At 41.2% G+C, this 13301-nt stretch overlaps 1 protein-coding gene across 1 annotated transcript in view; it reads right to left on the bottom strand.

Moving 5' to 3' along the window:
• The window catches only part of KIF1B (kinesin family member 1B), a 187697-nt gene that overhangs the window by 41167 nt on the left and 133229 nt on the right, over positions 1-13301 (bottom strand). Inside the window, exons 30-34 of the mRNA XM_011935843.1 lie at positions 12846-12901; positions 9860-9968; positions 7975-8041; positions 7066-7150; positions 3092-3198 (exon numbers count right to left, since the gene is read on the bottom strand). Of these exons, the coding sequence (XP_011791233.1) occupies positions 3092-3198; positions 7066-7150; positions 7975-8041; positions 9860-9968; positions 12846-12901 (424 nt within the window). The remainder of the gene's footprint in view (positions 1-3091; positions 3199-7065; positions 7151-7974; positions 8042-9859; positions 9969-12845; positions 12902-13301) is intronic.

The raw sequence follows: 13301 nt of genomic DNA, 5'->3' as shown, positions 1-13301 counted from the left end.
CACGGCCTCCCCAAGTGCTGGGATTACAGGCTTGAGCCACCGTGCCCGGCCTGGGTCAGGTTTTATAAAGCAATAAACCTTTCAAGCTTTTGACAGACAGAAGACAGATAAAGAGGAGAACAGAAAACAAAACCTGAGATTCTGTATGAAATGGAGAAACATTCTACTTTGTAATGTAGAAGAGTGAAAACTTGAAAGGGCCTAAGAATAAAATTGACAAGTTTAGTAAATAGAATGAGAAAATAATTTGAAACTCTAAAAATCATTTAAGAAGCTATATGCTTCTTAGGGTACAGAATAGGGTCTACTTTATCCTAGGTACAGTAGGTTTACATGGGGAGGGGACTACAAAATTAAAATAGCAATCAAAGCAACATAAGACAGAAAGCATTCTGATAAACTAGAATCCTATGTGCAAAAAAGCAAACAGAAAATACCTAGGAATATCCTTATCAAGAAAGAGCCTGCAAAAACATAGAAAAGGCTTTAGTTAGTGCAGCAAAAACAAAAACAAAAAAACAAAAGAAATAGAGAGAATCAGAAAAAATATATATATAAAAGACAAATTTGCTGATAAGCAAAGTGAATTCAAGGGGACAATTAACAGAGAATCCCATGGAACACAATTCGATAGAGGACTTACAAAAACATGGATCCCTCTCCTGAGACTTCCAACTAAGGAAAATGCCAGACATAGGAGGGAAAGTGGAGACCACCACCATCAATACCCCTTTCAGTGGTGACTTAGTATTGAGAATAATAGGAAATTGCTATGGAGTTAAGGGAAAACCAAGTCAATGCATTAACATAAATGTAGGACTGGGAAGAAAAGGAATAATAGTCCCTTGTCAATTATACTCCACTATCAATATATTAGCAAAGCCCTCTAAGATAAATACATAATATACCCAAATTGGAGGTAAGTTCAACTTTAAACATTAAACCTTAGACAAATGGAACGAAAGTTCTCTTAACCAAACTCCATTATGCCACTTACCATATTAACCTATGTTTTCTATATCCCTAAAATATACAGATTGATGGCTAGTTCTCCTTGAGCATTCTAAACTACAAAGATGTCTCATTTGCCCAGACACTTCGCTCCGACAAGTTAAGCTGAGTGCTTATCAAATGTCAGTAGTATCTGGTCCCAAATCTGTTTCTGCCAGTTGTACTTGTTATTATTATCTAACTTCATTAAACATTAGGCAAATCAATGAAAGATGAAAACAAATAATTTTTGTTCCTGTGAAAACTAAGTTGAATGTTTTCAAAAGGTTTGATAATGGTGAGTTGTTTAAAAATTACTGTTAAGTTTGGGTGAGATAAATGTAAAAGAAAGGGGAAAATGATAAAATGTTTAAATGGTAAAATGTTATTAAATGGTAAAAAGTTTAAAGGATTTTGAACTTAGATTTTCTTCACAGATTTCTAATTCTTGCTCCACCAAACTAAAAGTCACAGATGATGAATTATGGATGTGGTTTTGCAAGAAAGACAATCAGAATTCCAGTAAATGACCTTATAATTAAAGAAAAGGCCATGGCCTTCCAGCAAAAGCTCGGTGAATTAATGTAGATTTATATAGTTTAAATTAGAACAGAAATATTTAAGGTGTTTTTCTTTTTGTTATTCTTGACTTCAGCCTTTTTTGATCAACTCATTCTAACTCACAAGATAAACTACTTTTAACAAAGCTAAATTCATTTCTTGTAGCACCTGACCTGTTGTTGGGCATGAATTAAAGAACTTCTCAAAGCTACTCTAATGGAGGCAAACTTAGAATAACCAGTATTTCAACCAAAGCCCATCTTTCCCTGTATATTTTACTAAGTACCCTACGGAAATTTACAATACATTTTTCATAGCTACAAAGAAAATGTGGTGGTAAAACACAGCTGAACATTGGCAGAAAACAGAGAGCTATGCAGAATTACTGCAGACTTCAGGGAAATAGTATTGTTCATGATTTTGCCCACGGATAGTTAAAGCACCCGTCTTGATCTCTGCCACTCTCCTCCCCAAACCCCAAACATACATGCCCTCTCACTCCTTCCCTCTTTTTCCACAGCCCCTGCCAGCAAACACAGGTTTGTTTCCTTTTTCTCTTTCCTATGGTAAACTATAATACAAAAAAACAACAGAAAGAAATTAATCCTGGTCTAAACCTTTCACTCCATTTCTGACTATTGTCTTATTCTTTCCCTCCTTCCTCTCAACATGGATGTAAACAAGTTTTTCAGGAGCAGACTGAAGCACATTAAAGTCCTGTGGTGGGAAGGCACTGTGCTCAGCCCACATTAGAAGAGGCAGCCGCTCCTGTTTCCCAGCCCCTAGGATATAGAGACAGAGTCTCTGAGACAATGAGAACTCCTTTCCTGGGTGAGGTAAGAGGACCCCAGCTGGTTTAGTTCAAGTTTTACAAGGGAAAACAGAATGGCTATGTACTTTATGAATTGTCTGTTATCACCCGATTATAAAAGACAATTTTAAGTGAAACATTTAAAATAAAAAACAAAATAAAACCTACTATTTATGGCAGCCAATCTTGGTCGTAAGAGTCCATATTATTTATCACTTTTGTGCATAAATGAAAACCAAATACTAAGGATAATTGAGCCTATAGCAGCAGCAGCAAAGACTAATAACAAGAGGCTTCATTTTATCTTAGAGGGCACATTTCCATGATACTTAGGAGTGAGAGAAACCCTTCTCTCCACAGCAACCATTTCACAGGAAAACATTTAGTCTTGGCAATAATTAATTTGCACTTTTAAATCCTTGGGGAATATATTGAGTTTTCTTTCTCCAATTTTCTTTTATCACTTGTTACATCTATTCAAACTTCACGTGGGACAGATCTCTTCCACTCTCTAACAGTAACTGATCACATACCAATATCTCCAATACTTTCTTTCTTTCTTTTTGGACAGCACAGCAGCCAGGTGAAGAAATAAAGAGATTTTTGAAGCTAGAAGGGAGAAGGGAGTTAATTTCTTCGTCCGAACTGGGAGTCAATGAATAAGGAACCTAACGGTGTACCAATTAACGTCCGCAAGTGTGGACTCTTCACACTGCTCTGGGTGTCCTACCTGCTAGAGTTGTGGGAAGACTTCAGGTACTTGGCAGAAATAATATTTAGGGAGAGGATGGCATCAACTGCAGCTTCATCCACCTCAGGCTTATTCCGAATACGACCTAAAAGAAAGGATAAAGAAAACAGAGCACAGACACATTTAAAAACAAAACATGAATTCATTAAGCCAAAAAGAAACTTTTAAATCTATGTGTAAGTTCAGGAGCTGGAAGGGTCATTTGGTTACCTGTAGGGTCCTCCATGGTCTGACTCCATTACTTCCCACATTGAGTTAACTATGAAACCATATCAATTCTTTATTCAAAGAGTTTCTCACATTCATCCCAACTTTTATTTATAATATCATTGCCCTGATCACAAAAGGCCACCTCCTCTCTGATCTGGAACCTGCAACAGCCATTTAACTGGTCTCCCTGCTATTCACACCTCCCCTGTTCCAATCCATTCTACTCTCACCTAATAGCAACTTCTTAAGCCACTGACTGACTGTTTTTTGTTGTTTTTTTAAATAGGGTCTTGGTCTGTCCCCCAGGCTGGAGTGCGGTGGTGCAATCATAGCTCACTGCAGCCTTGAATTCCTGGGCTCAAGTGATCCTCCAAGTAAGCCACCTGAGTAACTGGGACTTTAGGCCTGCAGCACCACATCCAGCTATTTTATTTCATTTTATTGTAGAGACAGGGCCCCACTATGTTGCTCAGGCTGGTCTCGAACTCCTGGGCTCAAACGATCCTCCTGCCTTGGCCTCCCAAAGAGCTGAGATTATAGGCATGAGCCACCGCACCTGGCCATGCTGACTTTATTACACCCCTTTCTTGCTCAAAATCCTACACTCTGTTTTCAAGTTAACACTAGGGGATGCAGCATTGCATAGAGGTTAAGGACTTGGCCTCCAGTGCTGGACTGCCTGGGTTCCAACTCCTACCACCTGTGAGGCTTTGGGCCTAAGGTTCAACCTCTCTGAGCCTCAGTTCCCTCATATGTCAAGTGAGAATAACAATTCCTTCCATATGTTGTTATGAAGATTAAATAAACTAGTATTTTTGGAGCATTCAGAAAACCACCTGGCACATGGTAAACACTACTTCAGAGTTTGTTAATAAACTAAAAATACGGGTTATTCAGAGAAGCCATAGTAACCACTGCCTCTGCATCCTCCCTCTCCTTCTCTGGTCAGAAAGCATCTCTTCTGCTTCGGTATTAGTGCTCCATATAAACATTAATTTTTGTCAAAGGACATTCAGTGCTTTGTAAATAAAGCTTAAAAAAAACTAAATTAAAAAAAGAAAAATTTATTATGAAAAATCTTGAAAAGCTACGACCACTGCTACCCCAGACAAGAGAGAACATAATCTCCCTTTCAAGGATTCTTTTTTTTTTTTTTTTGACAGGGTCTCACTCTGTCATGCAGTGGCATGATCATGAGTCACTGCAGCCTCGACTTCTCAGGTTCAAACAATCCCCAGCCTCAGCCTCCTGAGTAGTTGAGACTACAGGCACACGCCACCACACCCAGCTTATTTGTAGAGGGACAGGGTTTTGCCATGTTGTCTAGGCTAGTCTCAAACTCCTGAACTTAAGCGATCCGCCCACCTTGGTCTCCCAAAGTGCTGGGATTACAGGCGTGAGCCACTGTGCCTGGCCCCAAGGTTCTTAAACTGGTCTAGAGAGACACAAGCACTCTGTGGACAGAATTCAGAGGGTCCTTGAGCTTGAATGGGGAAAAAATTACATCTTTATTTTCACAAACCTTTAACTAAAATTTGGCATCTCCTTCAATCATAAAGGAATGCAATAAACCACAGAATTGTCCAGTACCCATGACTCTGTCCCCAGTAGAAACCACAGATGTTTCCATGTGCAAAATATCTATCTATCTATTTATTTATTTATTTTTAGACAGAGTCTCATGCTGTTGCCAGGCTGGAGTATGAAACTAGTAGGCCTCACAAAACCTAAAAAGTTAGCACCAGGTGGCCCTAGATAGGGTCCCACACTGCCTAGATAGGGTCCCACCCTGCCTCGATAGTGTTCCACCCTGATAGGGTCCCACCCCTGCCAATTCCGGGAAACAACCTCATGAGGTCCCACCCTGCCAATTCCAGGGGTCTCACCCTGCCTCAAAGTTCCCGGAATTATCAACTCCAGGAAAGAACCTCATAAGGTCCTGCTCTAACCAATTAAACTAAGACCCCTTGCTCAGGCTATAGCTAGACCCAATCATTTTACGCCTTAAGCTTTGTTTGAATTTCGCGCCATAAGCTGTGTTTGAACTTGTGTTAGCATATATAAACAGCCTGTAACAAGCAGTCGGGGTCCCAGGACCAACTTAGAGCTTGGGACCCTAGCGCGCTAGTAATAAATAACTCTCTGCTGTGAACTTCGTGTCGGTGATCCTTCGCGACGACCCCTGCCCAGGAGGGAATCGAGAGTTTGGTTCCAACAAGTACAGTGATACAGTCTTGGCTCACTACAACCTCTGCCTCCCAGGTTCAAATGATTCTCCTGTCTCAGCCTCCCGAGTACCTGGGACTACAGGCGTGCGCCACCACGGCCAGCTAATTTTTGTATTTTTACTAAAGACGGGGTTTCACCATGTTGGTCAGGATGGTCTTGATCTCTTCACCTTGTGATCCGCCCACCTCAGCCTCCCAAAGTGCTGGGATTACAGGCGTGAGCCACCGCGCCTGGCCACAAAGTATCTTTTTCATTGATCACTACTTTGAAATTATGGTAATTAGAATAACTGCTAAATCTTGTTATTTCATGCATCAATAAAGAAGAGCTTAATGTTTTAACAAGCGTATTTCAATATTATCGGTTTCTTTTGTAATCCTAAATACTTTATTTTTCACATTTGAAAACAATTCTAAGCCTTCACCACTGCCAAAGAGGTCCATAGCAACAAAAGTTCCAAACTCCTGCCTCAGACTGTCATTCTAAAGGTCACACTCTCTAGCCAATACACCTTAATTTAATTTCTCCACTCTGGCCATGGGGTTTCTTGTCATTTGCATGTTAGACATATTCCTGACTCTCTTACTCAAAATGCTTGCGTCTGGAAAACAAAAAAACAAAATCCCTCTAATTTTTCTTGAATCTATTCAGTCCTCCTGGCTTGTTTTCACTGTTAACTCCCTTAGCATAGATCTTCCTTTGTCTTTATTTTGGTATTTATTCATCAAAGCATTCTGCATATATATATGCTGTCTCCCTAACTAAACTGCAAGCTCACAATTAGTAGAGATTTTTCTTTTCTTTTTTTTTTTGGACACAGAGTCCCACTCTGTTGTCCAGGCTTGAATGCAGTGGTGCCATCTCAGCTCACTGCAACCTCTACCTCCTAAGTTTAAGCGATCTTCCCACCTCAGCCTCCTGAGTAGCCGAGACTACAGGTGCATGCCATCATGCCCAGCTAATTTTCATATTTTTTTGCAGAGATGGGATTTTGCTACCTTGGCCAGACTCAAACTCCTGAGCTCAAGTAATCCACCCATCTCAGCCTCCAAAAGTGCTGGAATTACAGGCATGAGCCACCACACCCAGCCAGCAGAGATTTCTTTTATGCCCTCTCACAGCCTCTATCACAGAACCATACTCTGGTAACTGAGTTAGTTTGATAACATATCACTAATGATAGAGCGAAGAAACAGGAATACAGAGTTTCAAACTCAAGGCCTCTACATCTCCATAGTCTGTGTTTCCCAATATGGTCTTCCACACATTCCCTGTATCACAAACAGGGAAGAATAACATCTCTAACAGGACACAGTGCCTCACACCTGTGGTCCCAGTTACATGGGAACCTGAGGCAGGAGGATCGCTTGAGCCCAGGAGTTTGAGGCTACAGAGAGCTATGATCTCATCATTGTACTCCAGCCTGGGTGACAGAGCAAGACCCTATCTCAAAAAACAAAAAAAAATTCTCTATAAGTCCTGGTTCTGTCCTTGGCTGATGAAATGTACTCACCGACCACCAGTTCACGAACATCCTTCCAATGGAGCTCGCTCCCCTTCTCATGGATAATGGTCACTGTGATCCTTCGCTGGATGCCCTAGGTAATGAAGCAGGGTTGCAATTTAGCTGGAGCAATCTATTATCTCCTCTCATCTATTGTTTTCTGGGCTGTCTGGCATGGCATGGGGGATGAGCAGGAAGGAGAGGCGTGGAAAGAGGGAAAATGCTATCCACATTGTTATTCAAAAAAAAGGGAGATGTGTCAGGGACTAAGGAATAGTCAGGTCTGATACGGTTTTCTTTTCTTTCTTTTTTTAAAAATTCTTTTTCTCTATGGTTTTAAGAATAAAACCATAATCTGTCACAGGAGATTATGTGGCTGTATCCCAGCCCCTTGCATAATAAGTATTCAACCATGCCCTGATTGTATGTCCCAAGTGTATGGTATCCCTAGTCCCCTATGCCCACTTGGGTCTTAAGTACTTATGAACACTGACTGAACCTACTCTTGATTTACCAAAAGGGGACCTATATTTCATAACCAGATTTTTAGTCCATTAAAACCTTCATCCCCTACCCCTATTAAGAACTTTTGGTGTGAAAGCACAAAGCTTCCAAACATCCTGAAAAGTATTAAAAGTGACGTAGGAGCTACACAAATTAGAGTAATTAAATGAAATAAAATATTTTTCAAAATAGCTACTCTAAATACATATAAAAGCAAGGGTAAATATAAGCCAAGGTCTGAGGAAGAAATATCAAAAAACAGACATAGAAAAAAAGAAAAAAATGACAACAGGACAATGCCCCGCCCACCCTTTGAAATAGAGATGAAAACAGAGAAAAAGAAAGAGTTCCATCTCTTATTCTAAACTCTTTTCAGTGTTCCCTCTGAGGCCTATTTTGGTCCCTCATTAGTACCTGATGAAGCAAAAATGTCCCCTGGCAAGGCAAGCCTGCTGTATGGTCAACCACAGCTGGGATATACCTATAAAATCAGAAACGCAAAAGAAACAACTAAGTGCTACTTCATCTGCAAGAGTTCGCCCCTGGTGGTCTTCCCATGTCTTTCTCACCCATGCTGGCATTTAATCATACAGTCATCTGCATTTACTAATCCTTTCCACACATCTGTGTCTCAGTCCTCTCTAGACTTGAGTACTCAAAGGACAGTAATATCTTTTGGTTGCGTTCAGCCCCTTGACATTAAGTATTCAATAAATAATGTAGAAGTGCAATGGCAATTGACAGGAGATAAGAAACACAGATAATTTCAGACTATAGTTTTTTAAGATTCAGAAAGCAATTAATTCAGTAGAAACAATTACTGTAACTACCTCTCCCTCATAATGCAACTTGTAATCACATTATAGGTCTATGAAAAGTCAAATTCCTCAAAGCACTGTCACTACTGACAACTACATACAAGATTAACAGAATCACACTTAACATAGTATCCTACACATAGTAGGAACTTAGTGTTTCCTGATGATGACCATGATGGTGGTTCTCAGAATTACATATAGGAGAACATTAGGATAACATTTACCCTTACCCTTTACATTACCTGATACAGCCCCTTGCCTCTGTCCTAAGAGTAAGATCTCTTTCATTTGTGTTTTTCCAAAAGCATTTTAGAGATGATTATATACAACAATTATATTAATCACTTATTCTAACTCAGCTCATCGAAACAGAGTAAGCTGATGGTATCATTTTGATCTAGGACAGTGGTTCTCAACTGAGGATTCTCCCTCTGGGGGATATTTGGCAATGTCTGAAGACATTTTTGGTTGTCACAAATAGAGTGGAGCTGCTACTGGCATCTTATGGATAGGGGCCAGGGATGCTGCAAAATATTCTAAATGCACAGGATAGCCCCTCACAACACAGATTTATCCAGCCCCAAATAGTGCTGAGGTTGAGAAACCCTGGTCTAGGAAGAGATTCTGCCCTTCTATGTCCTCCTTGACATTAGTAATGTTAAGTCTTTACCATATTCTATGCAATATGCTCCTTTTGCTTTACTACTGATAAAACCCACTATGATAAAACCCTTATAACAAGGTACCGCCTGGCACGGTGGTTCACGCCTGTAATCCCAGTACTTTGGGAGGCCGAGGCAGGCAGATCACCTGAGGTAGGGAGTTCGAGACCAGCCTGGCCAACATGGTGAAACCCTGCCTTTACTAAAAATACAAAAATTAGCTGGGTGTGGTGGCACGCACCTGTAATCCCAGCTACACAGGAGGCTGAGGCAGGAGAATCGCTTGAACCTGGGAGGCAGAGGTTGCAGTGAGCCAAGATCACGACATTGCACTCCAGCCTGGGCAACAGAGCAAGCCTCTATCTCAAAACAAAACAAAACAAAACAAAAAAAAAACCCAAAAACAAGAAGATTTGCCTGTCTCCATGATTTTGCTGTTGCTAACAAGAAGGTAAATTATTATGCTGAACAGTCAGTTCTTTGACAAACATGTGATTCAAATATCAAGACCACCAAAAATCAATTCAAAACTGGAATTCGGCCAGGTGTGGTGGCTCATGCCTATAGTCTCAGCATTATAGGGAGGCCTATAATGCTGGGAGGCCAAGGCAGGAGGACTGCTTGAGGCCAGGAGTGGTCAAGACTAACCTGGTCAACATAACAAGACTGCATCTCTATTAAAACAAAAACAAAAAGAAAACTACCCCTGGAATTTGACAGTGACAATGATTCATGAACCCAAATACAAGAAGATTCAAAATTGCATTTCCTAATTTGAAACATTTTGCCTTATTTAAAAAATTATTAAGTTGGACTTACTCTCCTGTAGGCTCCAGTTCACTGATCTCAAACCAAACCAGGAGGTCATACTTGCTCATGCTCTGGCCAAGGCTGGTTTTGCTCATCGTGTTTAACTTGGTGGCTGGAACTTTGAAAAGTTTTTAGAGTATATAAAAATCTGGTCCAAGACTACTCAGCAAAAGTACAAGCTTCTCTAATGTCAGTCTTTAAAGACATACTTGGGAAAGGCAGCAAGAGTCAGAGGAAAGATTGCAATGCAAAAGACCCAGAGAAACACCAATATAAACTTTGTAAATTATTAGTTATCTTTAAATTCAGAGAACAAGGAAAATGAAGAAATCAGTATTTTTTTCCTCAACAAACTGTCTCTAATGATGAGAAAACAGCTTTTGTGTAGAATAAATGTACTCATGAAACCTTCCAATTCCAGAATCTCAAATTGTGTGGCATGCAGAGCATGGGACTAACATGGGAGAGACAGCCGGGCGCGGTGGCTCAAGCCTGTAATCCCAGCACTTTGGGAGGCCGAGACGGGCGGATCACGAGGTCAGGAGATTGAGACGATCCTGGCTAACACGGTGAAACCCCGTCTCTAATAAAAATACAAAAAAAAAACTAGCCGGGCGAGGTGGCGGGCGCCTGTAGTTCCAGCTATTCAAGGGGCTGAGGCAGGAGAATGGCGTAAACCCAGCAGGCAGAGCTTGCAGTGAGCTGAGATCCGGCCACTGCACTCCAGCCTGGGAGACAGAGCGAGACTCCGTCTCAAAAACAAAAAAACAAAAAAACAAAAAAAAAAACATGGGAGAGACAACGCTTGGAAAGCCTCACACGTCACAGGGGCTCAATCAAAGCTGGTGTACTGGAGAAAAGACCCATCCTCCACCCCAGTGGTTCCCAAACCTCCCTGCACATAGGAGCACCTGGGGACCTTAAAATCCAGGACATACCCCAGATCAATTAAATCACAATCTCTAAGAGAAGGACACAGTTCTTCCTCCATGAGGGGTAAAGTTTCCCAGGTGATACCAACGTGAGGACAAAGTTGGGTACCACGGGTCTCATTTATAAATACAGGATTCTGTATATGATCTTATGTTACACATTTTCTTCAGATTTAAATTCCATATTCTTTTTTTTCTTTTTTACGGCGTGATCTCGGCTTACTGCAACCTCTGCCCCCGGGGCTCAAACCATCCTCCCACATCAGCCTCCTGAGTAGCTGAGACCAAAGGCGTGCACCACCGCGCCCGGCTAATTTTTGCATTTTTTTGTAGAGACGGGGTTTCGCCATGTTGCCCAGGCTGGTCTCTAACTCTTGAGCTCAAGCAATCTGTCTGACTCAGCCTCCCAAAATCCTGGGATTACAGGTGCGAGCCACCACACCCGGCCAGATTTAAACTCCATATTCTTAACTGTACTGATGCTATGTGACTTTAGTTAAGCTGCTTAACCTCTGGGAGTCTGTCTCCTCATTTATAAACTGCAGATCCTAATATTTAGCCTACTATCTTGAAAAGCGATCATGAAGATCCACTTACATAATGTATAAAAAGTGGCTTTATGAATCATTTACCACTATTCACATGTGTACCCTATCACCAGTATTCAGCCCAGCTGAGTTTCACATGAGTTGGTGATGCTAGTCAGAAAGAAAATAGGGTAAGTGATCCTGGCAGTCATCTAAGGGGTCAGAAAGCAAAACCAGAAGTATTCTAACAAACCATCTACTAATAAAATCTTCCAAATTAAAAATACTATTGCAAAGAATCCATAAAAACAAATGTAAGGGCCTCCCCCACTGAGACGGTGATGTGAAATGGGCACATGTAGAGAAAACGCTTCCCAAATCTCTAGGAAGAAAATGTGATACGACCTTGAAAATGTGCTGAGCTCTACATTCAGCTCAAGTTGCAAACGGAAATGTCAGTGTTTCATATGCAGAGAGCCAGGCTTCAGGACAAGCGCCTGAGGGTGGTTCTACATCTAAGGTGGAGCTAATTCAGCTACTAACCATCTCGTTTGGGTACCCTCTCGCTCTGGCAGCTGGGAACTGGCAGAAAGAGAAAAGGCGGCAATGGGTCAGCCTCATCCTGGAAGATGGCAATAGCGGAGGATGCGAGCACACTGGCGTGCTCAGAAAATGTGTCCAACACATGCACATTCACATAGCCAGACACGAGAAACCGAATCAGCTCAATCTTTCTCTCATGGTCTGAAGGCAGATGAAGATGGGGAATACATTGGGTGGAGAGTGACCACAAGGTGGGGTGGGAATTTGGTGAATGGGCAATGAGGAAAAAGGACAGAAATAAAGAAAAATCAAAACAAGATCACTGAACATGCAGAATAAATTTACTATGCAAAGAAATGCCTAGTCCCCTGACAGTTATGGGAAGTTACATACAAAGCAGAAAGATTTAGGAACAGAGTGATTATCAAAATCTACAAATAGAAGACCAGAGAGTTGGTAGATAAGGCCCCCTATTGTTTCTTACTTCTTGTCTTATTTTATTATTTTATTTTATATTGTTTTGAGACGGAGTTTTGCTCTTGTTGCCCAGGCTGGAGTACAAAGGTGCAATCTCAGCTCACTGCAACTTCCACCTCCCTGGTTCAAGCGATTCTCCTACCTCAGCCTCCCAAGTAGCTGGGATTACAGGCGTGTGCCACCATGCCCGGCTAATTTTGTAATTTTAGTAGAGACAAGAGTTTCACCATGTTGGTCAGGCTGTTCTCGAACTCCTGACCTCAGGTGATCCACCTGCCTCGGCCTCCCAAAGTGCTGGGATTACAGGCGTGAGGCACCGGGCCTGGCCTTTACTTCTTATTTTAAATCAGGAACTAGGAATTCTAGTTCCTACTAGATATATACAAGAGGAGCAGGAATACATGTGGATACATAGAAGGATAGAAATTCAAACATGACTTCTATTTGAAAAGTCATTCAGAATAAGAGATGTATTCACACAGAGATTATCATGCAAAAAGCAGAGTGAGTACTCACCTGGCTTGGACAGAGGCATGGGTGGAGGGAAGAACCGGCGGCATGGCTGAGGCGGACTGCAAAGAAAGGAAGACAAAGATCAAGACTACAAAGAGTTATTTATTTTAGAAATTCTCCCCTTTGTGCTGGACTGCAAATTGAATTTCCTTCTCTTTAGGCATTTCACAACTAGGAGTGAAAATGTATGTAAAAGTTCTGTGACAGTACAGAAGGAAAACAACGTTTTATGTATAGCTTCTAAAAGCAGGGAAAAAGAGAGAAACTGTTTGACTTCCACATGCCTATCTCAAGACATTCCATTTGCAGATTTGAGGTTCTGGATTCCAAGTTGGAGTTTTCCAACATTAACGTAAACAGAACCGGCACACAGATGTTAAGATTAACGTAATTATTATTCCTCTTGCTGGTCACTATCATTCACTTTATACTTCTCTTTGTGTGAATGTATTTAAAAGA

The sequence above is a fragment of the Colobus angolensis genome, unplaced genomic scaffold (assembly GCF_000951035.1).
Source record: "Colobus angolensis palliatus isolate OR3802 unplaced genomic scaffold, Cang.pa_1.0 Scaffold149, whole genome shotgun sequence".
NCBI classification, from domain to species: domain Eukaryota; kingdom Metazoa; phylum Chordata; class Mammalia; order Primates; family Cercopithecidae; genus Colobus; species Colobus angolensis.
Note: the sequence above shows the minus strand (reverse complement) of the source record. Positions and strands in the feature narration are given on the sequence as shown.